Source organism: Physeter macrocephalus, chromosome 8 (genome assembly GCF_002837175.3).
Source record: "Physeter macrocephalus isolate SW-GA chromosome 8, ASM283717v5, whole genome shotgun sequence".
Classification (NCBI taxonomy): domain Eukaryota; kingdom Metazoa; phylum Chordata; class Mammalia; order Artiodactyla; family Physeteridae; genus Physeter; species Physeter macrocephalus.
Window position 1 is genome coordinate 127,886,349 of NC_041221.1, and position 22,017 is coordinate 127,908,365.

General features: G+C 39.8%; 1 protein-coding gene across 2 annotated transcripts in view; it reads left to right on the top strand.

Moving 5' to 3' along the window:
• The window catches only part of CDC42SE2 (CDC42 small effector 2), a 121,447-nt gene extending 101,548 nt beyond the window's left edge, over positions 1 to 19,899 (top strand). For both annotated transcript variants that reach the window (XM_024116169.3, XM_028493204.2), the window contains exons 4-6: positions 7,403 to 7,504; positions 16,928 to 17,044; positions 17,606 to 19,899. In XM_024116169.3, the coding sequence (XP_023971937.1) occupies positions 7,403 to 7,504; positions 16,928 to 17,026 (201 nt within the window). In that variant the 3' untranslated portion in view covers positions 17,027 to 17,044; positions 17,606 to 19,899. The remainder of the gene's footprint in view (positions 1 to 7,402; positions 7,505 to 16,927; positions 17,045 to 17,605) is intronic.
• The last annotated feature ends 2,118 nt before the right edge of the window (positions 19,900 to 22,017 follow it).

Below are 22,017 nucleotides of genomic sequence, written 5' to 3' on the forward strand. Positions count from 1 at the left end.
TTGCTCCTCGGTGGCATGTGTTTGCACACGAAACTGCCCAGGGAAAGTCTTAGAGGAAGTTTCAACTTTTAAGTGATTGAGTAATCACTGTTTTCCTAGAAGCTATATTTGATCAATATTGTAGAAATGTGAGGGAGATGGAACATTTATATTGCTACAAAAAATGTTTAAAAAGTTAAGCCTTAAAAACAATGTGACTGTAATGTTTATATATTCATAAATGTATTCATTTAAAAAGCGTGTGTTGATGAATTGCTTTGTATGGCGCTGGTCCTTGTGAGCTAATATTTTATATGCCCTCTCCATATAGGAGCACATGTGCCATCCAGTGGACAGTTTCAGTTTGCTGCGAGATGTAAATTTTACTTGGTGGAGGTGAACACAAGGTTCTCAGGGAGCAGAGAGGAGGAGCATCTAACCTCAGAGAAGAGGGTATGAGGCCTGAGTTAGTCAAGGAGCAGTAGGAAGGATCCTTTCAGGTCAAGGGCAGAGAAGTGAGAGAGAGCGAGATCATAGCATATTTAGGGAATTTCAAGTAGCAGATGAAAGCCTAGAATGCAAGAACGTATTAAAAGAGGAGGCTAGAGAGAGAAACAGGATTTCATAGGCTTGGGATTTTGAATTTAGCCTGCAAGTATTGGAAGGCTGTTGAGGGATTTTAAAGTGGTGAGTAGCATCAGTTTTGTATTTTAGAAAGGTATATCTAAATCCAGGGCAAAGAATATTGGGAGGGGAAGGAATGTTGTAAAGCTCGAAGCAAATTAGTTAGGTGGCTACTACAGTGATGTAGGTGGAAGGCCGTAGGGACTGCAAGTAAGGCTGTGGCAGTGACATGGGGATGGAGAGAGTGAAAGGGTAGAATCCACAGGATGTGATGCTGATGTGATGTTATAGTATGAGGAAGGAGGAGGAGTGAGGGACAGTCTTCAAACCTGGCTTGAAGGTACTGGTGGAAGTGTTGTTCACCAAAATGGGGCACGAAGAGAAAGAATAGATTACAGAAATAAGATTATATGTTCAGTTGTGGACATAGGAAATTTGAGTATCCTCTCAACATTCACATGGACATGTCCGGTAAGCAGTTGGATGTGTAGTCTAATGCCCAGAAAAGAGAACATAGACTTACTAGTCATCAGCATAGAGTTAATAAGGTGAAGACGTGGGAGAGGAAAGAAAGGGGACCTAGGATGTATTGGAGAAGGCCACCATACACGAGATGCACAGAAGCAGAGGGATGGAGGTGGTAGCCAGATATGAGTGTGAAACCAGAGAAGAGGGGTCTTTTGGAAGAATAATCTCAGAATAATCCTTTCTGTAAATTTTACATTCCAGGTTTTTAAAATAGATATTTGCCAAGTAATTTTTATTTTCAAAGAAGGAACATGTGATGGGAGTGCATGAATGAAGCATATAAAGAGCAGTGTTAAACTAAATGGATACTGTAGCTAGCCTTATATTGATGAGGTAGCTCTGCAGTGTATTTCTGAAAAACTTCACATATATCTTCTATAGTTTGGGGAGGAAGACAGGAAGTGGGTAGAGAATTTTAGATTGTAAAGCATCTGAAAGAATGAGGACAAGATTACATTCTGATGGAAATCAGACATGAAAGTAAATGTTTATTCATATTTGTGTCACAGCATTTTTACTAGTACACAGTGTATACGTTTTTATGTAAAGTTGTAAGACTAGGAGGAAAATAAATGAATTAGCATATCTTTTAAAAAACTTATTAGGGAAAGAAGAGGGCCCCCTCCCACCTCGGCCCGCCACCTGCCCGTGTGTGTAGTCCGCAGCTTCAGTAGTTACTGATGGGGGGACCATCTTGTTTCACCTGTTAACCCCCCCTCCACTGGATAATTAAAAGCAAATTCTGGATATCACATTTCATTGAACAAGTTTTTAGTATGTAAACAGCTTCAGTGAGGCATAATTGACATGCATTAAATGGGAAGAGACATTTTCCCTAATCCCCTTCACTGTAATACAACTTACTTGTTTTTGTGTACCTCTAGTCTTTGGCCTGATGCAGAATAGCAGTTAATATTTTAAGGATGGCAAGAATTATTCAGATGGTCGACAGTTTTAGTAAAGTTCCCTATAAGGAATCAAGAAGAATAAAGTATGTTTCCAGGAAAAACTGTGACTGTGCTACTGACAGCAGTTAATACCTATCAGAGTGGAGTGCACCGTTTCCTGTTTTTCTCTGCAGAGGCCTGACTCTGGAATTCCCCTTGTTTGCCCACGATTTAAATCTCCTCTGTACCCTGTGCTCTCAATACAGCACACCAGAAAAATGGGCTGTTGTTTAAATGTCTACCTTGTGTCTGAAAAATATTACATTTTTGTATCTTAAAATATTTAATTATACTTAGAATCCAGGTTTTTGATTAAGAAAGTTATAACAGAAGTCTAAAGAACACCTCAGCCTGTGTCTGGATCCTATCCCTCCTACCTTCTCTGGAAGGCTTGTAATATTGATAATCTTTATTTTTCTTTACCTCTGTCTTCTGTCTTTTCTGATTTGCCTCATCAGAAATTAAGCATAGTCAAGTCTTTGTCATCTTTAAGGGAAAAAATTCAATCTGTCCTCATTACCTCTTCTCCCTTGAGCTACAGCTGTCTGTCTTCTGTTCAGAGGCCAGACTATGTCCACTTGTCTGTGTTGGGGTTCTCCATTTCCCCACCTCCTGGATGCCCCTCACTCCCCCGCTGATGTCTGGAGCTCCTGTCACTGTGCTGGCACAGCATCACCAAGGTGCTCACTTCGTGTTGCTGAATCCAGGAAACATGTTTCTCTTCACCTGACCTCCCACCAGCTTGCAGAGTATTGCCTAACCCCTCCTTCACACTTTGAAGAAGTCACATCTGACTTTCCTCTTAACTTTTAGGCTGTTCCTTTTTGGCCTCCTTTAATGGCTTATTTTCCTGACCAACCTTATATAGAGTTCCTCTGTGTTCTTTTCTTCCTAGGAAGTCTCATTAACTCTGACAGCTTTATTCTGGTGACTCTCAATTTCCTATCTCTAGTTCAGCCCTTTTCGGAATCCTGTATCTGTGTATTCAACTTGCCCTCTTGATAACCTCACTTGAATGTCTCATAGATGTCTCAAATTTGGTGTGTCTTAAACAGAATCTTTCATCTTCCTAAAGACTGACCCTCTTCCAGTATTATCTAATCCAGTAAATCGAGTACACTCTATTCAGATCTGAAATCTGTGCATCTTTCTTAACTGTTACCTCTCAATTCTCAAATCCAGTCAACAATCAGATGCTTTTGATTTTACCCACTGAACACAGCTTGAATCTGTACACGTTCCATTTATGCTGCTGTTAGTTGAATGCAAGTAATCTCCTTTCACCAACATTACTATAACTTTTCTTTTGGACCCCTCCAACCTGCTTTCCATCTGTAGCTATTATGCCTTTTAAAACCATTTTGATCATGTTATTCCCCTGCTTTAAAAGTTGTGCTCCTTCTAGCCTTAAAGAAAGAAAGAAAACTTCTACTTCTAACCCTACAATCAAGGTTAGAGTAGATGGCATGAAGAACCCTTTCAGTACTAAAGGAAAAGTCTCATTCCCAACTCAGTAAAGTTCAGGTTGAAAAGTAGTCATTATTTTCAGATTATAAATTAATTACCTAACATAATTGCTATGATAGAAGGAAGTCAGTGTCTTCCTGTCCTTTGCTTTTCACTGTGAGAGTAGTCTCTTTTGAACCAGTTTATTTGTCTCCTTTTGAACATCCTATCTCATTATTCAGAGTGTTATGTTTATAAGTGTATATTAATATGCCTCTTGCAGAAGCATATCGACCTACAAGCACATCCATACATTAATCTTTCAAGAAACATTTCTGGGTGAGATGGCTGGTGGCCTGAGTGCTCCATGGTGACTCCTCTCTCCCAACATCTTCCTGCAATAATTCAACTGTTAGAATAAATCCCTTAATGTGGATTCGTGGGCCAGGTGTAGCCATCTGCTAAGCCCCAGACACACCCTTCCAGAGGAAATGATGTGGATTCAGAACTGTTAGAAGTCCTGTGTGTTCACAGGGCAAGGGACGATCTGGAAGTAGATCCAGTGGCCTGGAAGTAGATCTTATTCCCTGAAATAGGCCAGTCCATCACCTGCTTCAGCAGACCCTCTGGCTGAGCCAGGTGGCACCATCTGTCAGGAGCTGTTGCCCCTGCAAGCTAGCCTCACAAGGCCTTCGGGGAAGTCTTCAGTCTGGCAGACGCCATGAGCCCATGGAACATAACTGCCATCCTTTGTCTTCATCTGTAGACATCTACCCTTTTCTGCTCAGTCTGGGGTGTGCCAAGACCTTGGAAGCCTCCTTCTCCTTCAGTACGTCAGGGGGCGTACTGTGGAAGAAACCCCAACAATTTGTCCTACTCAGGTGTCAAGAAAATTCATGTCCTTTGCTGGTGAAGACGCACTTGGATGTGCTTTGAGAAACGTAGTTTTCTAACAAGACAAATTTAATGGTGATGTAACAGTATGTTACCAAGAAGAAAACAGGCACAAAACTACTGTTAGCATTGTCTTTTCCCTACCTTAATCCTAGAAAAGAGAAGGTAGCATTGCTTCTCAAGGCTCATTTAGGGACTTGTGCTGTATCATCTCAGATGAGAATAGTATGAAGGGGAAGTATGTTGAATGGGGTGGGTAGAAATAGACAAACTCAAGAGTCTGGGGAAAAAAATGGCAAACAGGGTGGAAGAGACTATCCTGCATTGGTGGCACTTGGCCTCCCACATCAAAGGATGGCTGTGGGTGACAAGTCTGTGGTTAGGGGCAGGGAATCTGTGTGAGCCTCCTTAAGTAGCGCCATGTAAGGAAAAGAGAGCAGGAAATTGGCGTGTTGTGCTAAGAAACAGAAAATTGAAGAGCATAGACAAGGGATCTAGACCCTTCCTTGGCTTACTGACACCATTTTAACCTGAAATTTTTATACAACCCTATGGGACACTGCCCCAAAGGACGGATTGAATTTCTTAACCCTTCAAAAAGGGGCTTGAAGTAACTAAATTTGGAGAAGTACAGGAATGAATATTTTACCCCCGGGTGTTATAGACTATAATTCATTCAGTCAAGCGTCTTTGATACGAAAAATGGAAAACATGTAATACAAATTCTCAAAGAGATTAAAAATATTGCGTAGCAAAGAGCTTCCAAAACATAATCATAATTGGAGAAAAATAATGTATCGACCACTGGAAAAAAAATTACTGATCTAGAGCTGGGGTCAGCAAACCAGAACTTATGGGCCATTATGTCACCTGCCACCCTTTTTTGTGCATAAATGTTTACTGGGACACGGCTATACTCATTTGTTCTCACATTGTCTGTGGCTGCTTACACACTGATGACAGAGTGGAGCCAGAGCTTTGACAGAGACTCTATGGCCTGCAGGCTTTAAATATTTCCTCTCTGGACTGTACGAAAACAGTTGTGGATTCCTAAAGAGGATCAAGTGGCATTATTTTCTAATACAGTGAAACTATAAAGAGGAAACAAATAATGGAAGAAACTAGGAAGATTATACACACACACATATGCATACACACAGACACACACACGCTCTCCCTCCCTCCGTTCTCCTCCCCCCCATCCCCCTTAGACACACAAAGACACATTCAGATGTCCACATAACAGAAGCTCTGGAAATAGCAAAAAAAGAACACAAGGAGCAATATCAAAGAAATAATACAAGAAAACTTTACTAAGCTATAGTAAAACCCGTGTTCAGATAGAGAGGGACCTCCACATGCCATACAGAACACTGGAAGGGAAAACCAACAAACTTGGAGATAGTCCAGAGTCACTGTTCAACTCTGAGGATGAACATAAATACTTCAAGGGAAAACAACAGGCTTCTTTTGGGTTTCTAATCTGTGGCAATAAAAGCTAGAGGGCAGTAAAACAATATATACTAGCTTCTAAAATTAATGTATGAACTCTCCACTTTTGTGGCTTTGTAGAAAATCATGTTCTAATCCTGAGGAGCTGTCACCTGTGTCTGTCTGGATAAGTTTTTAGGATTTATCAGGAGCATAGCAATATTTCAGTAGATGGAGACATAAAATACTATGTTCAGAGGCAACCTAACCTAATCCAACAACTTTGTAACTTGCCTTAGTTTTGATGCAGATGGCATTTTCAGGAAAAGTATTCTGTTGAAAGGGAAGAAAATGGGGATACGCAGAGATGGTATTAGGACAGTAAGCCAGCTGTGCCCTTGGCCCCTCTCAGTTGATCACAGTATCTAAGGAGCCATGGAACACTCGGGTCTGATGATAACCTTCTTCTGTGGAAGAATCTCGGATGGTCAGTTTAACACAGCAGCAGGGTAGGGAAGGAAGTGTCTAGTGAGGCAGAGGGCACATTGGTAGAACACGGATTGCAGCCTGTGGCTGAAGTTCCTGGGAAGCTGCTGGGAAGTGAGCGTCAGAAATGAGGAAGAGGCAGTCAGCTGCAGCCTGGGTGGCTGCTTGGACAGGGTTTCGTTTGCGGCCAGAATAGGCCAGAGATCAGTGAATGGGCTAGAGCCAAACCTCCCCTGCACAGATAGCTGACAGATTCCTTCCAGGTGAAGGGTAGTTGGGTATAATCTCAGTAACAACCATCAAAATAGCATCAGTCTGTTAATGATGCGAGCTAGAATGTTTTGTTTAAAATCGGAATGCTGCACTTAAGTCATACTGTCTTCTTTGCTAAGAATGATTACAGATGATAATTTTACATTTGTCTCACTTTTTAAAAGAATAAAACTTAAATGGTTATCATACAAATATGTGGATGGCCAAAGTCAGACCAAATAATCTATTTTAAGTTCTAAATAATAACCTGTTATTTTACTTTACCAATCATTTTTTAAAAAATTATTTATTTGGCTGTGTTGGGTCTTCGTTGCTGCACGCGGGCCTTCTCTAGTTGCGGTGAGCGGGGCATACTCTTTGTTGCGGTGCGCAGGTTTCTCATTGCCGTGGCTTCTCTTGTTGCGGAGCGCGGGCTCTGGGCACGCGGGCTTCAGTAGTTGTGGCACGCGGGCTCTAGAGCGCAGGCTCAGTAGTTGTGGCGCACGGGCTTAGTTGCTCCGCGGCATGTGGGATCTTCCCGGACCAGGGCACGAACCCGTGTCCCCTGCATTGGCAGGCGGATTCTTAACCACTGTGCCACCAGGGATGTCCCTACCAATCATTTTTTTGTGCATATATTTCTCTGGGGGATCTCATCATAAGAGGTGATTGTGGTGATACCAAGATTTAGGTATTTTTGTGTCCTGGGCAAAAATATTATTATAGGAAGTCATTTGTGCATAGTATATAAATCTACCAGAATAAGTTTTTGTTAACAAGATCATTTTCTCAACACGTTATTCCTTATATTTTAGAAAAGGCGCCGGCGGATTGACCGAAGTATGATTGGAGAGCCCACAAACTTTGTGCACACGGCTCACGTGGGGTCAGGAGACCTGTTCAGTGGGATGAATTCTGTAAGTATGTGGGTGGAACATACAGGTTGGGGCCTCCAGGCATAGTCATGTGTACCTGTGTAACAGGTACATACATTCTTAATGACGGCACTGTGCCCAGTGTATTATAGACATTGAACATACATACTTAATTTGAGCATCAAAGAGAAGAAAATGAACAACGAAAAATTAATCTCTTAACATAGTTTGCCAAGTCATCTGTTTTTCTATTTGTACTAAACTCTTTGTAGCTACCTTTCTTCCGAATAAATACTTTAAAACTTTTAAAGGATTTGAATTCAGAAAGTAAAGTACTATCCCATGGATTCTCATGCCCCCTGCCACCAAAGCGACTTGGAGGTCAGCTTTTTAGTAATATTTAATCTCTTAAGTTCAGTTAGTTGCCTTTTACAGATGTATTTATTGCATTTCCCTTATAAAATATTAGGCTTTACCTGATATTAGAATGCTTGTTATTTATTTATTACTGTAACATAAGTTCTCACGCACTTAGCAGAGGATCAGAATTTGTATATATTTGCTGTCTTTTATAGAGGTTTCGGTGAATTTCAGAACACACTTTAAATTTACTTAGCTGAACTCTTACTCCTTAATTTTCATCTAAGGGAAAATAGAGAGCAGTATAATAGAAACCAGTAGAGGGTTTTTATCAGGGCTCTGCCACTATGTTATCCCCCAAATCTAAAGTACACTGAGTTGTCTAAATGATCCCTCAAGTGTTCAGAACCAGAAAGTCAATAAGGCTTTTATAAACACAAAATTATGCTGCATTGAATGCTCACTTACTGGACAGCATTAACAAAAGACTTAACAAAAGAACAGAGACTTATAAAGTAGGTAGATGAGTATCCTGGATACAGCAAACAAGTTTGTCACTACAGTTACTAGGTAAGCAAAGGGATGACATTTGTAGCTTCCTGGAAAGGAAACAGCTTGTTTGTTTTAAATCTGAAGGAAAAGTACACTGAACTGCTTTTGTGGAAATGTAAGAGGTGTCAGATTGCTGTTAAAATACAATTCAGTAGCTTCGTTTCCTGGATTAATGTGGAGTGAAGAGACCAAATGGGACCCTATGACTTTTGTTAGTATTAAGGTCATTGTGGCATATATAAATAGAATGAATGGTTTCAAATTTATTCTATCTGATGAATTTTAATTTCTTTCTCATCAACACGTCTTCTTCCCCACTTCTGTTCTTAAAAATTTAACTGTATAGGGCTTCCCTGGTGGCACAGTGGTTGAGAGTCCGCCTGCCGATGCAGGGGACACGGGTTCATGCCCCGGTCTGGGAAGATCCCACATGCCGTGGAGCGGCTGGGCCCGTGAGCCATGGCCACTGAGACTGCGTGTCGGAGCCTGTGCTCTGCTCTGCAATGGGAGAGGCCACAACAGTGAGAGGCCTGCGTACCGCAAAAAACAAAAACAAAAACAAACAAAATATTTAGCTGTATAGGACAAATTAAGTTCTTAGTTCATAGTACTTAGTTAACTTTTAAAATCTCATTTATGCACATTTCAGAATTTCCTTCAAGATTCCTATCTAGTATTTTGTCTGTATGAAAAGCCTGTCATTGATGTACATGACTCTTGCTTGCCATCAAGTTAGGTAGAGTTTGAGGACTGTCCCCTGCAGGGCTGACTGAGCTGCAGCATCAAGATGGGCCCTCAGCTGTTGTAGAGGTTCTGCCTTGCAGTCTCCAGACAGCCTCCTCCGGTTACTGAAGTAGATTTCTTATGAGGTGTTCTGTCTCTTCAGAACCAAACCTGTCTTCCAAAGGCTGTTTGTACTCATTGCCTATATTACATATTAGTTTGTTGTCTCTACAAAGAAATAGTTTCTCTTAAGTTCATCTATTCTGAGAATTGAGCAACAGTAATAGGAACATGGCTCGATGCATATGAAAGAGGCAGGCCATGCTGGATTATTGAATGGTCAGATGACTGGTTTCTTTTTTCCCCTAAATATACTGTTCTTCCCAAGACTACTTTTCATACTAACTTATTGCTAGAAAAGGTTTCTATGACTCTTTTAATAATATAACTTTATTGTGTTAAAATAATGCATATGCACAGTCACAATAATACATGTCATCTCATTGCTGAGGGTTACTTACTAGAAAGTCCAAGTCCTTTTGTTTGAAATTGAAGAATTGACTTTTGGAAGAAAAACAGATTTTTTTTTTCTTAGAATTTGCATGGCCTTATGAAAGTACCATGTAAAAATATAAAGATGTGGTTGTAAATAGGCTTAAGATACCTATAAAACCTAGCTTGTCGTGTTAGGTGGGAAATTATTTGGTACCGGGGTAAAATCAAGTTTGTGCCACAAAACAGTGTTACCACAGAGGAGCAGAAAATGGACCGATAGCCTATGGCCATAAGCTTTGCAGACTGAGCAAGTTTACTTAAATAGACCTATAGATTTAGTTTTATTTATTTATTTATTTAAAAATTTTAAATTTATTTATTTACTTTTGGCTGTGTTGGGTCTTCGTTGCTGCGCGTGGACTTTCTCTACTTGTGGCGAGTGGGGGCTACTCTTCCTTGTGGTGCACAGGCTTCTCACTGGGGTGGCTTCTTGTTGCGGAGCACACCTGCATTGGCAGGTGGATTCTTAACCACTGCACCACCAGGGAAGTCCCTCCTTTTTTTTTTTTTTATATTCTTACCTAAAGTAGTCATTTGAGTAATGTGAATATAGGTAATTACAGTACATCATTATGTGATATCATTGGAGTTAGTTCCACATATGTGAATTTTTCAGTAAATGAGTAAAAATTTATGCATTTAAGAGCCAATCACATGTTCTCACTTTAACCATATTGGACCTAAATAAGCCATGCATTTTATATTTTGCTATTCTCTTCAATTAGAATATATTTAAACCTGTCTTACTCCAAAAGTAACTTAGACCAGTCTTATTACTTTCTTTAGACAAACTGACTGGGGATCATCAATGAAAAGATACCTTGTATCTATACATCATGTTTTCTGTGATTAAGTATTTGAAAAGTAGATTAATGAATGGATGGTGCTCCCACCCCCTCTCACCTCCCAGGGTCCTAGAAATGTGAAGGGCCCTTTGAGCTGTTTCTGTGCATTAGACCAGACTGCCAGTGCTCTCACCCTTGACTGTTAGGCCGTCATATCCCAAACCTTCCTGTTGCCCCTTTTTCTAGCAGTCTAGCTTGATTCGCTCGTTCTCTGCTTCCAAAATGCTTCTAATTGCTATGAACTAAGATAGGATACACTAAGAACTCTTCACAGTTCGCAGGTAACTTTGTGACTTTGTTTTGGCAAAGTAAGAAAACATCCCAGCGGGACTTCCCTGGTGGTCCAGTGGTTAACACCCCGCACTTCCACTGCAGGGGTCACAGGTTCGATCCCTGATCTGTGAACTAAGATTCCGCATGCCGTGCTGCATCACGGCCAGGAAAAAAGAGAACATACCCGAGCATTTATATATCTCACAGTCTACTAGAAAGTAGCCCTGTAATGTGGTTAGGAAAGGTTATCATCTTTAATCATTTTACAGATAAGAAGCCTGATATGCACAGAGGATAAATAGTTCACCCAGAGTTACAATATTAATAAAGAAGTTTGGATTACAGTCCGAGTCTTTGGATTCTTTTGTTGTTGTTGGAACATAGTTGATTTACAATGTGGTATTAGTTTCAGGTGTACGGCAGATATACATACACATGTATTCATTCTGTTTTTAGATTTTTGTCTCATATAGGTTATCACAATATTGAGTAGAGTTCCCTGGGCTATATATTAGGTCCTTTTTGGTTATCTGTCTTATATATAGTAGTATGTGTGTTCATCCCAAACTACTGATTTATCCCTCCCCTACCATGTTTCCCCTTTGGTAACCATGTTTGTTTTCGATATCTGTAAGTCTGTTTCTGTTTTGTAAATAAGTTCATTTGTTTCTTTTTTAAAAATTAGATTCCACATGAGTGATAGCATATGATATCTGTCTTTGTCTTACTTCACTTAGTATGATAATCTCTAGGTCCATCCATGTTGCTGTGAATGGCATTATTTCATTCTTTTTTATTTTATTAAAAGATTTATTTTATCTTATTTTATCTTGTTCCTAATCTTAGAGGGAATGCTTTCAGGTTTTCACCATTGAGAATGATGTTAGCTGTGGGTGTGTCATATATGGCCTCTATTATGTTGAGGTAGGTTCCCTCTATTTCCACTTGCTGAAGAGCTTTTATCATAAATCGGTGTTGAATTTTCTCAGAAGCTTTTTGTGTATCTATTGAGATGATCCCATGGTTTTCATTCTTCAGTTTATTACTGTGGTGTAGCACACTGATTGATTTGAAGATATTGAAGAATTCTTGCATCCCTGGGATAAATCCCACTTGATCATAGTGTACGATCCTTTTAATATATTGTTGGATTCAGTTTGCTAGTACTTTGAGTATTTTTGCGTCTCCGTTCATTGGTGATACTGGCCTGTAATTTTCTTTTTTGTGTGTGGTGCCTTTGTCTAGTTTCAGTATCAGGGTAATGTTGGCCTCATAGAATGAGCTTGGGAGTGTCCTTTTCTCTGTAAGTTTTTGGAAGCGTTTCAGGAGGGTAGGTGTTAACTCTTCTCTAAATGTTTGATAGCATTCACCTGTGAAGCCATCTGGTCCTGGACTTTTGCTTGTTGGAAGTTTTTAAATCACTGTTTCAATTTCAGTACTTGTGATTGATCTGTTCATATTTTGTTTCTTCCTGGTTCAGTCTTGGAAGATTGTACCTTTGTAAGAGTTTGTCCATTTCTTCTAGCTTGTCCATTTTATCGGCATATAGTTGTTTGTAGTCAACTTATGATCCTTTGTATTTCTGTGGTGTCTGCTGTAACTCTCCTTTTTCATTTCTAATTTTATTGATTTGAGTTCTCTCCCTTTTTTCTTGGTGAGTCTGGCTAAAGGTTTATTAATTTTGTTTATCTTTCCAAAGAACCAGCTTTTAGTTTTATTGATCTTTGCTATTGTTTTCTTCCTCTCTGTTTCATTTATTTCTGCTCTGATCTTTATGATTTCTTTCCTTCTACTAACCTTGCGTTTTGTTTGTTGTTCTTTCTCTAGTTGTTTTAGGTGTAAGTTTAGGTTGTTTGAGAATTTTCTTGCTTCCTGAGGTACGATTGTACTGCTATAAACTTTCCTCTTGGAACTGCTTTTGCTGCACCCCCAAAACTTTGGACCATCATGTTTTCATTGTCATTTGTCTCGAGGTATTTTTTGATGTCTTCTTTGATTCTTTTCAGTGATCCATTGGTTGTTTAGTACCATTGTTTAGCCTCCATGTGCTTGTGGGTTTTTTTTTTTTTTTTTAACAGTTTTTTCCCTGTAGTTTCTAATCCCATAGCGCTGTGGTCAGAAATGATGCTTGGTATGATTTCAATTTTCTGAAATTTACCAAGGCTTGATTTGTGACTCAAGATGTGATCTATCTTAGAGAATGCTCTGTGTGCCTTTGAGAAGAAGGTATATCTGCTGTTTTTGGATGGAATCTTCTGTAAATATCAATGAAATCTATCTGGCCTATTCTGTCATTTAAAGCTTTTGTTTCCATATTAATTTTCTGTCTGGATGATCTGTCCATTGGTGTAAGTGAGGTGTTAAAGTTCCCCACTATTGTTGTGCTACTGTTGATTTCCTCTTTTATAGCTGTTAGCATTTTCCATATGTATTGAGGTGCTCCTATGTTGGGTGTATATATATTTATAATCGTTACATTTTCTTGGATTGATCCCTTGACCATTATGTAATGTCCTTCTTTGTCTTGTAACAGTCTTTAAAGTTTATTTTGTCTGATATGAGTATTGCTACTCCAGTTTTCTTTTGATTTCCATTTGTATGGAATACCTTTTTCCATCCTCTCACTTTTAGTCTGCATATGTCCCTAGATGTGAAGTGTGTCTCTTGAGGACAGCATATATATATATGGGTCCTGTTTTTGTTTCAGCCAGTCTGTGTCTTTTGGTTGGAGCATTTAATCCATTAACATTAAGGTAATTATTGATATGTACGTACTTGCTATTTTTTGTTTTGGATTTGTTTCTTAAGGTCATTTTTCTTCCCTTCCTCTTTTATTCTCTTGTGATTTGTTGCCTATTTTTTTTTCTTTCTGTCTCTTTTTTTGGCGGGGGGGCATGCTGAGCAACATGCAGGATCTTAGTTCCCAGACCAGGGATTGAACTTGTGGCCCCTGCAATGGAAGTGCAGAGTCTTAACCACTGGTCCACCAGGGAAGTCCCTTGATGTCTTATCTTTAGTGATGTGTTTGGATTGCTTTTTTCTTTTTTTGTGTGTGTAGCTATTCTAGATTTTTGGTTTGTGGTTCCCATGAGGTTTTGCTATAGTAGTCTGTGTATGTACAAGATTGTTTTAAGTTGTTGATATCTTCATTTCAAATGCATTTCCAATATCCTGCATCTGTACTCTCCTCTTCTCATGATTGCTGGTTTTGATATTCTATTTGTGTGTGGAAGATTTCCTACCTTTACTTTATGTTTGCTTCTGCCAGTGAACTTCCCCATTCGTACTTTCTCGAGTCTAGTTGTGGCCTCTTCTTTTCCACCTAGAGATGTTCCTTTCAGATTTGTTGTAATGCTGGTTTGGTGGTGCTAAATTCTCTTAGCTTTTGCTTGTGTGTAAAGCCTTTTTTTTTTTCTTTGGCTGTGTTGGGTCTTCGTTGCCACGCGCAGGCTTTCTCTAGTTGCGGCAAGCAGGGGCTACTCTTGGTTGCAGTGTGCGGGCTTCTTGTTGCAGTGGCTTCTCTTGTTGTGGAGCACGGGTTCTAGGCATGTGGGCTTCAGTAGTTGTGGCACACAGGCCTAGTCGCTCTGTGGCATGTGGGATCGAACCCCTGCATTGGCAGGCAGATTCTTAACAACCGTGCCACCAGGGAGGCCCCTGTAAAGCTTTTGATTTCTCCATCAAATCTAAATGAGAGCCTTGCTGCATAGAGTACTCTTGGTTGTAGGTTTTTCCCTTTCATCACTTTAAATATATTGTGCTACTTCCTTCTGGCTTGCAGAGTTTATACTGAAAAATCACCTGATAACCTTATGGGGGGGGGTTCCCTTGTATGTTATTTGTTGTTTTCCCTTGGTGCTTTTAAAATTTTTTTGTCTTTAATTTTTATCAGTTTGATTAATATGCGTGTTTGTGCGGTCCTCCTTGGGGTCATCTTTTATGGGACTCTGCGCTTCCTAGACTTGAGTGTTTCCTTTCTCATGTTAGGGAAGTTTTCAGCTATAATCTCTTCAGATATTATCTTTGCCCCTTTCTCTCTTCTTGCACCCTTATAATGCAAATGTTGGTGTGTTTTAATGTTTCCCAGAGGTCTCTGAGACTGTCCTCATTTCTTTTCATTCTTTTTTCTTTGTTCTGTTACGTGGCAGTGATTTCCAACATTCTGTCTTCCAGCTCACTTATTTTTCTCCCTCAGTCATTCTGCTGTTGATTCCTTCTAGTGTATTTTTCATTGCAGTTATTGTATTGTTCATCTTTATTTGTTCATTACATCTTCTAGCTCTGTTAAACATTTCTTGTAACTTCTCAATCTGTGCCTCCATTCTTTTCCCAAGAGTTTGTATCATCTTTACTATCATTACTTTAAATTCTTTTTCAGGTAGGTTGCCTATTTCCTCTTCATTTAGTTGTTCTTGTGGGTTTTTATCTTGTTCCTTCGTCTGAAACATATTTCTCTGCCATCTCATTTTGTCTCACCTTCTTTGTGGACTCCTTTATGCAGGCTGGGGGATCATAGCTCCTCTTGCTTCTGGTGTCTGCCCTCTGGTGGGTGAGAGTGGTCCTCAGGCTTCTGGAGGTTTCCTGGTGGGAGGGACTGGTGCCTTCCTGCTGGTGGGTGGAGCTGGGTCTTATCCCTTTGGTGGGCAGGGCTGTGTCAAGGGGTGTGTTTATAGGTGGCTGTGAGCTCAGTATGACTTTAGGCACCCTGTTTGCTGACAGGTGGATCTGTGTTTCTCTCTTGCTGGTTGTTCGGCAGTTGCTTGCTTTTAACTGCACCAGTTTTATGTCCTATTCTGAGGAAACTTCATTGGTACATATAAAATTATGGTGTTTTTTTTTTTTTTTTTAGAAGGTTGATTAATGAAGTCCTGAAGGGCATATGGCGCTCCTGGGGCCACTCAGCAAGGTTGCAGGTAGAGAAAATGAGTGCACAGCCCTGGAGTTCTGCCTTTATCAGGGTCGAGGACAGGATGCCTAGAGTTTCACAGGTTCACTCTCTACTGCTTCCTCCTGGCATTGTTGTGAGGGTTACATGATGTCATATTTTGAAGCCATCCTGTAAACCTGAGACCAGCCTGTTCTCTGAGGGCTGTTAAGGAGATGTTGTTTGCAGGCTTAGGCAGAGGATGAGTCAAAGTTCAGGGGCTCTAACCACGTGATAAAAGCTGAAGAGAATGATGATTCCACCCTGGGCTCATATGAGAAAAGGGTGTACTACTCACAGTCTTTAAATATGCAAACTTGTCTCCTGGGGTGTGGCCTCTGGCTAAGCTTGCTTTGAATATTCCAAGTCTTTGGATTCTTATATTTCTTTTCACTATCAGACTATACTATGACTGTATTAAGTATGTAAATTTTACCACATGGACTTTTCAAAAAAACTTATTCATTTATGTATTTTTGGCTGCATTGGGTCTTCGTTGCTGCACGCGGGCTTTCTCTAGTTGTGGCGGGCAGGGGCTACTCTTCATTGCAGTGTGCAGGCTTCTCATTGCAGTGGCTTCTCTTGTTGCAGAGCATGGGCTCTAGGCATGTGGGCTCCAGTAGTTGTGGCACGCAGGCTCAGCAGTTGTGGCTCACAGGCTGTAGAGCTCAGGCTCAGTAGTTGTGGCACACAGGCTTAGTTGCTCCGTGGCATGTGGGATCTTCCCGGACCAGGGCTCGAACCTGTGTCCCCTGTACTGGCAGGTGGATTCTTAACCACTGTGCCACCAGGAAGTCCCACATGGACTTTTAAAGTTTATCTTTGGTTCAGTTTCATTCATATTTATTTTTGAATCTGGTTCTAATCCAGGTAATTGAGGTGATATTATGTGAGGTGTTTGTAAATTAAGGTGGTTGAGGAACAAAGTTGAGTTTATCCTTTTAACTGCTTTTGAAATGTAGCCAAGTGCCTTGTGAATTACAAAACTTTTTTTGGGTAATTGCCAAGTGGAGAAAGTTGCAGGAGTTGGGGGGATGGGTGGGGAGAGAGTTGTGGCAAAAAAAAAAAAATGCTTCAGTCACTAGCTTCAGCATTTCACCTTATAATGAGAACAAGTTTAAGTCTATAAAAGGTACCCTTTTGGGAAAAGCAGCCCAGCTAAAATATTAGGCAAGAATTGCTTACTTGCAGTGGGCCTAGTTCCTGACCGGTTCTGTTCTTGTCTTGTTGCAGGTTAGCTCCATTCAGAACCAGATGCAGTCCAAGGGAGGCTACGGGGGTGGCATGGCTGCCAATGTGCAGATGCAGCTTGTGGACACGAAGGCAGGATAGCCCCGGACCCCTCCTCCAGTGAGTACCTGAGAGCACAGGCTGGAAGTTCAGATCATACATGGCCACTAACAGCTGATGACATAGACAGCCTTAGTTCAATCTTGGGGTTAAAAAATAAATATCTTGTTCTTATCTTTAAAAAATTGTGAACTTACTAGAAAAGGTAAAAATACTTTAGGTGGCCAAGTGATGACCTTAGGCAGTTACTGCATTTTGAATTAGTTTCAGGTGGTTTTCCTTATGAGAAACTTTAAATGCTTTAAGACATCTTGTTTTGGGAGAGGCTTTGACTGAGATTGTAGTGGCAAAATGTCTCTTATGTGTCCTTTAAACATGAGTGAAGTTACTGAGTATTGCTACTGCACGAAATCCCATGTGTAGTGAAGTAATTTTATATTTAATACCATTATGGATAAATCTTTCATTATAACGTTTTCAAATTAAAAAGACAAGAGGCATGAACCCCTAAAGGGTAAAGATCATTTGCATTATTCTTTGGTTTTATAGGTCACTGAATTTGTTTTGTTTCCACTGTTGTTTATTGTGATCGCTTTTCTTTCCTTTTCAATTGCAAAAAAGTGTGATGGCGTCTTGTTCACCCTGTTGTGATTACTCCGGTGACACGTTACTATTCTGCTCTGAAGAAACTATTGTCAGAAGAATCCTGCATTTCCTTCAGCTGGCATGCATGCCTTTGGACTCATGGACTGAGTTCTTTGGATTGTGGCTTAATGATTGATTTTTATGAATATGGATCTGATTTTAGCATGATCTTTTTTGTGAATGCTAGCACTGTTGTTTTGCATTTTTTCCCGCATTTTTAACAATTTCTCTTTCCACCTCCAACCCCTCTGCCTTATGATTTTATTGGTAAGCAAAGAACTGCTATTTTAATTTGTCACCATTTATGTATATTTTGGAAGGTATGAGACCCATAAGCACAATGATCATTTCTATTCATTTGAAACTTCAGCAGAGTAGTATCTGCTTGCTTTATGAAGTTGCTTGTATGGGAGCCCATGGGATGCCAGAAATGAACATTTCCTTGCTGCCACGGGCTGATGATACTGCTGCTATGAGAGAAAGGTTAGCTGTGGCACCAAGTCACATCAGTTTCACAAAAAAAGGCAATTTGTAGTTTATTTTAGAAGTATGACTTTTATTTAGAGTTATAATAAAAGCTCGCATTCATAAGGCATTCATTCTGTTGTAAATGTTCAATATATTTATTTGAGAGCAAGGGCCTGGGATTGTAAACAGGTATGGTTATGTATCTCTGTGTGTGTGTGTGGTAATACCTTCATTGGGTCTGACTCTGAGCATCATGATCTTAGTAAGCTGTTCATGTGTGCTTATTCTGTTTTCACTTGTCTAATATTATGGTATCCAGTTGCTTCCAGTAGCAGTTTGTTGAGCTTTTGGCCTGTATTCCTAACTGCGGATTTCAGTCATTGGCCTCTCCATCTTCCACATATTTTGGCACAGTGGAGGTTGCCCAGAGCAACAGTTGACCTGGCTGTGTTGTTGCCTGTGAAAACCACCTGCATGGTGACTTATTAAGGTATTGGTGAGAAACCTTTGGCTCAGGTTCCAAAATACGTTTATTCTTCACAAATTGTATTTCTGTAAATGCTTCTCCTTCCCCATAAGGGTGTAGTGCTAAGCCAATTAGTGGTTTGTTTTTTCATGAAAATGTTTAAATTATGTCCAGTTCAGCCCTATGTAAGTTACATTTGGTAGGAATAACAGTTCATGTAGGAAATGAGGCTTAACTGAAAACTGACTTAGAAAGCTATAAGGAATCTTCCCCCAGTTCTTTTGGATTTAATTTACCCAGTACAGCAGGCACTAGAATACTCAGTCCTTATATTTCGGCAGTTTTGAGTCTTCATAGGTGTCAGTCCCAGAGACTCTGTCAAGGAAAAACATTTATGCTTAGCAGTCAAAATAGGCATTTTGCAGTTTAATAACTTCTGAACTTGAATTCATCTGATGTCATTAATTGAGTTGATACTGCATTCTGGAGTTTGCCTGACTGAGTACCACTGTCATTCTGTTCAGCCAGCAACAGGGCACTTCAGTGTGCAAGCTCTTTAAGGGCTTTTTTTTTGGCCTTGTCAGCGCTGGATGCTATGTAGTCTACTTCTATTCTGAGTTTGACAATTGGAAGGCATGGTCCCTTTTCCCCAAGGACCAATACTCTAGTGGGCACTGGAGCATGTCTCCATGGTAAGCCAAAGGCTGCACTCTTCAGCCTCTAACTGTTCTGCAGCTGCCACTGACGTGACAGGCACAAGCAGCCACACTGTGTGCAAAGCACCACTAATTATTCAAGAAATAAGAAAATTACCAACAATTTTAAGATACTAAGACACAGATTTTTTTAGGGAGTTAGCAGGTCCCCACCTGGATAAGTGGGTTTGTAAATCTTGGGAGGTCATTTGCTCCCCATAACAATGTGTGAAAATTGAAGCTAACTAAATATGATTGACTGTTAATACTCTGCTGAAATACATGCTAACAACTGTTAACTAATGACATGCATTCTGTAAAAAAGAGGTGCTTTCCCGTGATGTAGGCCTGAAGTGGTGTGGTGCCAGTGAGCATAGTTTGGAAAGTGAACTGTGGTGACTGGGTTCAGCATTTCCAATGCAGCATTATCAGTGGGCCTTTAAAGATACTTTGTGAGTATGTATTAGCTTTCACTTTTGTTATTAAATTATAGCAGTTCTATTATAGAGAGCAAGTTTACCTTGATTTTGTTTAAAATGACTTCTGCTCAGCACCCAGGAGATAAAATTGACATATTTTTATAATATAAGCATACTTTTTTTGTACATTGTGTTCATTCTTGAATAAAGTAAGTTCAGTGTTGGCTTGTAGATAATACAAAGAATTTGATTTTGTTTCAATAAATGTTTTTCAATCCTGCTTTGGTTAATTCCTTTCTTTCAAGGAGATATTTAATAAATATCACCATTTTAGCCTTTCTTAGATTTTGAGTTATGGTAACTATGTGTTTTGAAAGTTTCTAATGTCACCTTATAATTTAATGAATGCCTAGACAGAATGAACCTAAAAAGTCCTACATTTAAAAGTTTCCAAACATTTAAAAGTAGGAAGAAACTAAAAATATAAATAGCCCCAATTTTTTTAACAAGGTATCCAACCCCACCTCAATTTGTCCTCACACTGTATGTAGGATTTAAATAAAGTAAGAATTCTGTTCCTCAGTCATAAAATATGTCCATCATCACAGAATGTATGGGCAGTTTGCTCCTAAAATAATAATAGGACATCATTGGTTCCCATCAGGGGCAGTTGTGTTCCCCAGGGAACATTTGAAAATGTCTGGAGATATTTTTGGTGTCAGAAACTAAGGAAGAGGTGCTGTTAAAACCCCTTCTACCCCTGGGAGGCCACTAAATATCACAGTGCCACAGCTGGGAAACACTGATTTAGATCAAAGATCTATGTACTCACCAGATCCTGTTTGTTAGAGAATAGGTCAGTTAGGTTTGGCTGTATCATGAGAATTGCCACACAGTATTCTAAAATAGAAAAATTAATGAGAAAAGTATCAGGAAACAATATCTCAAAAAGTTTCAATAACCTTTGCCCTCAGCTCATGGTCAAGGGCTCTAAAGGGAAATTGGGTTAAGATGAAAGTATGTGAAGAAACTCATGTTGTATATTAATTAGGAGCTCTATTTCGAGTATGTTTTTAAAGGCTATGCATAAAAATGCACAAAAAAGTAGGACAAATCTATAAAAAAAGTGTCAGAGACATAGACTGGAATTTGCTAAAATTGTGGAAATGCAAAAGTCTACAAAATTCATATACATACCCTGTGCTTAAAAGATACTTTTAGCAGACTAGTAAAGCAATTGAAATTTTTACCTTCTTCCATCTAGTCTGGTCCAATAATAAGAGAACTTAAAACCATTAAATGAACCATTAAATGACTCATGTTAATCTTTTAATATTTTAGCACCTAAACTTTGAGTATTCAGGATGTTTCTGAGATGAGGGTTTTGTTGTGGGTTTTTTAAACGCTTTGAACAGATACAAGCAACCTCTGGGCTCCTTTTGACCCTACCCTTATCCTCTCAATTTCATCATCTTGATGATAGTGTTCTAGCTGATCTGCCTTTGATGTCCAAAAGAAAAAAAAGATACTTCCAGAGTAAGAAGATCCAAATGTTTGATCTGGGACTTCACAATTACTACAAGAGTGGTGATTTTGGTACCAAAGAAAGGATGATTTTAGTCTCACTGAAAGATAAAGAGCAAGAGAGTAAAAAACTGTCAGTTCTAACCCCAAATTTTCTCTTCTGTAAATCCAAGCTCCAGAGTTGTTAACAACTAGAGCTTTTACTCCTCACTAAACCTCCTCAGTTCACCAGCTTTAAATAGGTGAATACACTGAACTCCTAAGCACTGGTTTTTACTTTTGTTTTGCTCCTTTACAGCAGCAGCAAGTAAGACTTCTTTCAAAATCTTCAGAGCTTGACCTAGTTAGTTACCTTTTTATTTCTTTTTTTATTTTTGGCTGTGTTGGGTCTTCATTGCTGGGCACAGGCTTTCTCTAGCTGCAGTGAGCAGGCGCTACTCTTCGTTGCAGTGCACAGGCCTCTTATCACAGTGGCTTCTCTTATTGCAGAGCATGGGCTTTAGGTGCACAGGCTTCAGCAGTTGTAGCATGCAGTCTCAGTAGTTGTAGCTCACAGGCTCTAGAGCACAGGCTCAGTAGTTGTGGCGCACAGCCTTAGCTGCTCTGCAGCATGTGGGGTCTTCCTGGACCAGGACTCAAACCTGTGTCCCCTGCATTGGCAGGTGGATTCTTAACCACTGCACCACCAGGGAAGCCCCTAGTTACCTTTTTCTTAATGTTTCTAATTGAAGCCGTCTAAACACATCCATCTTTTAAAAATCTGTGTGCCAGAAATCTCTGGCATTCCTATACACTAATGATGAAATATCTTAAAGT